This window comes from Anastrepha ludens, chromosome 4 (genome assembly GCF_028408465.1).
Source record: "Anastrepha ludens isolate Willacy chromosome 4, idAnaLude1.1, whole genome shotgun sequence".
Lineage (NCBI taxonomy): Eukaryota > Metazoa > Arthropoda > Insecta > Diptera > Tephritidae > Anastrepha > Anastrepha ludens.
This window is the reverse complement of record NC_071500.1, coordinates 7,007,516-7,012,016: the sequence shown is the minus strand read 5'-3', so window position 1 is coordinate 7,012,016 and position 4,501 is coordinate 7,007,516. Positions and strand designations below refer to the sequence as shown.

Genomic DNA, 4,501 nt, shown 5'->3' with positions numbered 1-4,501 from the left:
ATCGCATCCTGAGGGTGTGTTTAACGCCTGATGCCTTTGTGTGCGATGTGTCGCACAGAAGAATGGCGGTGGTTGTGGTCGTAGGGTTGCCGTGTCATGTGCGGCGGCGGAGGGAAGGAAGATTTGTTTTTAAAAGCATTTTGAGACATGAAATGCATTATGCCACATAAACGGTGCGTAATGCAACATTTCGAACGTTAATTATTTTTTGCCGCTGCTCACAGTCCACACGCGCGCAAACAAACTCATGCACCTGTGAACGCAGATGCTGGCACAAAGCGAGTAGGTGAAAGCCAAGTGGCGCATGGTGAAGGACAAACGGCGACAATTGCGCCATGGCAGGCAGGCAGCACTCGAGATTACCATAAAAGGATGCACTTAGGGGTTAGCACAAGTGCTATATTCGGCGATAAGCACCAGGCTGTAGACAGAAGGCGGCTGGCGGTTGGCAGACCGGCAATGGCATGTAAGATGCTTGCAACATGAATGGGCGAGAGGAGCAAATTTATGTTAAGAATGTCTTTGGGCAAAATTCACACAAACATGCGACCAAAGGATGGTCTCTAAGTAAATTACAACGCATTAAATATAGCCAAAGCGAAACAGCACTTGACGCTTGGGTGGGTTGGAGGGCAGCATGTTGCATGCACGAAAATACGCTTGCGGTGGTGTGGCTGACTGACAGCCAAGGAGGGTTGGAAATTGTTGCGAATATGTTGTTTGTTTATCGAACGTTTCCAAGTAGGTATTTCGAATTTGCTGGAATTATCTGCCACGCAGTGAAGACTAAAGGACGAAATGGCAGACCAGCAGCCACAACACACGCATCCGGAAAGACGCATAGCGTGAGAGATGTGAGCGGGTGGTGAGCGCAATAGCAAACACTTGCGTATGCATACATAGAGAAGTTTTTTTGTGTGCCTGTGTGTGTTAAGACGCCTACTGTTGATGTTGGTGGCAGGGGCGGAAGGTGCAACTTAGCAACCCCCACTTGACTACGCACACTCGGCGCGCTTCCGCATACGCGTACACACGGCGGACATGTTGTAGAGAGAAATCGATGGGAAGCGCAGCGCGTTGACGACGCTTTGAGTCGCATTGTACTCGCAGAGTCTAGCTTCTTCGCTTATTTGCTTCATTGCCTCATTGCTGCACCATAGGTTGCGCTTGTGAGAAAGCCCCGAAAACTCATCGAATGGGGTGGCAAGTTGACGACTGACGACGCTACCGGCGTTGGTTGCTAGACGCGCACGTGTCCACCCTAATGCACTGCCACCAAACAAAGTGAAGCAATAACAGTAATGCAACCAGAAAACAATACAAATCGAAATGCTCGTACTACTCAAATCCGTAGAATTTGTTTACCAAAAAGACAAGTCATGCATTCGTTGACGTATTGTTGAAACCGCCAGCTAGCAGCCACATTGCAATACCAGCGCGTATGTGGCACATTTATCGGGCGAGTTGCACGGCACACACAACCGCCACCCAACTAAACGTAAGCCAACGCGCAGTACCTACCCCACCAGAAAAACTTGCAGCGCTGGGCTGTGGCAGCAGCTCGAATCTAAACAACGAAAATGCAACACAGCAAAACAAGCCAAGTGCGACAATCCAAAGGACTTTCACTGATGCCGGCGTTCACGTTGCCGCTAACGTTGCAGCTGAAACTGAAGTCAACGCAAAGCTAAGCGACGCGCACCGCGGCGCTATGCTTGAAGGTAATGTGGTATTGCCAGTGCAAATTGTGACGCTATGTGCTTGCGTGTGTGCCACACGGAAAAAAGGGTGACTAATGTGTGTGATTGCTAACAAAAGATTCCGGCTTTTCTTCGAAGCAACGCGCCGCTGTTGTCGCCGGTCGATTGACGCAGCAAGGCCGGCTCATTTGTCTGTGCGCTGCACTCCACGTAAGGGGCTAAAAGGACAACGACTTCGAGGGATGAAATTTCCAATATATACATAAGTGTGTGTTCAGCATAGCATAGCACAACAAAACGACAACAACAGTAAGCTATTCACAACAATGCGCTAGAGTACGATTTCAATTTCGCTTTCAGTGGCTGCACCTCGGTGCGATATCCTTTTGACTGGGGCGGTGATTGTGAGTGCGTGCGCGGGCAGTGACAGCGGCAGCGACGCGATGGTGACGCTGACGGTGTTGTTGACGGCGCATAAATAGCCGCGCCAGGATGTGTTGTTAGTCATTCGCAGTATAGACGTCGCCCAGACAGGAGAAAACCAAAGGCGCACAGCAACAACATAACAGACACACTGTTCAATTAAATTCTGTTCGTTTTGTTCGGTTTAATTTGTTTTCACTACATACATACACACACATTTTGTTTGATTGTTTCATCGTTCAACTTTGCTCAATGGTTGCTAAATTGGTTTTAATAGTTATTGTTGTGTTAAGCAATAGTTAAGTTAAGCAGACATTCAAGTGCAACAACGAGTTTTTGTTCAACACCAACAAGTGCAATGGCCACAATTACAACCACAACTACGGCTGATGCGCAACACAGCATCGTGCAAATGGCCACCCGACAGATACCACACGGCCTTGGCTTGCTGACAACTGTCGCCTCGTTGCCACCAAAATATCGCAGTCGCTACCTGAATCTAAAAGCTAAGCTTGAAACACCGCTAGATCTGTCGGTGAAGCCGAATTCACCTGTTCCCACGAATACAGACGAGATAGCAAACGATGTACCTATGGCTACCACATTTACGGAAGTGTATACAGAGCCAGAGCCAGAGCCTAGTGATGAGTCAGTGATTGCGCAAGTGTTTAGTGATTCCAGCGAGGTGTCGCTGGTGCCCATCAGCAATGAGGTATACGTAGTGCAAGAAACTGTGCCCGCAACGGAGGATGCCATTGTAACCATTACACAAATTGCCAAACCCATAACTCCACCACCAACGCCCACCAAGCGTAAACACTCGGTTATGCTAGAAGAAGTGGCCACGGAACAAGTGACTAAAGCTGCAGAGGCACCAAAAGCTATGCAGGCGCGTGAGAATCCAGCTAAGCTAGCGAAAACTGCTACACATCCGACGACAAAACGCGATTGCACTCCCTCTAAGCCAATCAAAGCCACGGACACTGCACCAAAAACGGTTAAAACTCAGCCACCAGCCACTAAACCGGCCAAAAACAAGGCGACGCGCAAGCTGAAGTTCGATGAAGAGACCAGTTCACCGGTGTCAGGCACAATTATACGCCCGCTAGAGGACATCACTGATGGCACAGTGCAGTACAGCAATGGCGATATTGATCCCAAGTACAACATTGTGGAGATCACAGAGGAAACCAAGGCTGAGCTGGCGGCAATCAAGAATGTAATTGGCGACTATATCTGCAGGTTGTGCCGCATCAAGTTCGACGACGCCTTCGGTTTGGCACGCCATCGCTGTGCTTGCATTGTGCTGCTCGAGTACCGTTGCCCCGAGTGCGGCAAACAGTTCAACTGCCCGGCCAATTTGGCATCGCATCGTCGCTGGCATAAACCGAAAAAATCGGCTACAAGTAGTGATAGTACATCAGCAATTTCTGCCTCACGAAAAGAAAATCGCAATACTACAAACAATACGTCGTCCGCACCAAAGCACGTCGAACAAGCAGCCGATTTGCCGTATCCCTGCGAGATTTGCGGCAAGCGTTTCAAGCGTGCCGCCTACCTACGCAAACACCAACAGACCCACAACAAGAAGCGCACAACTAGCGCAAGTGGCGCCACACCCGCGCAAGAGACACCAGCTATGGTGGCAGATGGTGGTATCTCAACCGCGTCTACAGCAGTAATGGGTAGTGCTTACCAATATTTTGGCGGTTCAACTTCGTCCGCCTCGAGCATGCACTCGTACAACGGGGCTGCGGAAGAGGAGGTGGTTAGCTACGCAACGGCAAATGGCGGTTTTATTGAGTATGTCGACGATCATGACGACGTGCGATCTACGAGCAGTGCTAGTTCGGTGGGCTATGGGCGTTTGCAAATCGTCGAGACGGGCTTGACAGAGGAGGAGAATATTGCGGCGGCAGCGTTGACGAATTTGCGAAACTGTGCCTCGGTGATTCAGCACACCACACTGGCGCACTGATTGCACAGGAACATCGATTGGCAGGACGGCCGGTATGGCGATGTGCCGTTGCGAGTGGTGTCTGTGTGCGCGTGCTAGTAAGTGGAAGTGGAAGTGTAAGTGTAAGTGCAAGTGAGCGTGGGTAAGGTGGCAGACACAACTAGTAGTAGCTGAATGGCCATAGCGTGGCAGTGGTGCGGGAGGAGGGAGTGTGCGAGCGTGCGACGAGTGATTGCTATGTGAGTGGGCCGCATTAGGGGTTTGGCGTGATTGGGTGGCGGATTGTACTTGTAAATATTTTCAGTGCTTCAATGCGGCCGTTAAGGGTTGATTTATACGTTTTCATTTATGAAAGTTATGTTTAAGTTTCTGTGCTACTCGGTTCAATTTTATGCTTATGTTTTGTTTTGTTTTGCTTTGT

At 49.7% G+C, this 4,501-nt stretch overlaps 1 protein-coding gene across 1 annotated transcript; it reads left to right on the top strand.

Annotated features, from left to right (window-relative positions):
* Positions 1-2,467: 2,467 nt before the first annotated feature.
* LOC128861736 (zinc finger protein 232) lies at positions 2,468-4,211 on the top strand. Its single transcript, XM_054100103.1, has one exon. The coding sequence runs from the start codon at positions 2,482-2,484 to the stop codon at positions 4,099-4,101; it is 1,620 nt and encodes a 539-aa protein (XP_053956078.1). The 5' UTR covers positions 2,468-2,481; the 3' UTR covers positions 4,102-4,211.
* The last annotated feature ends 290 nt before the right edge of the window (positions 4,212-4,501 follow it).

What these genes read in the sequence shown, in the direction of transcription:
- LOC128861736 (XM_054100103.1), top strand. Translation starts at nt 2,482, where the DNA reads ATGGCCACAATTACAACCACAACTACGGCTGATGCGCAACACAGCATC.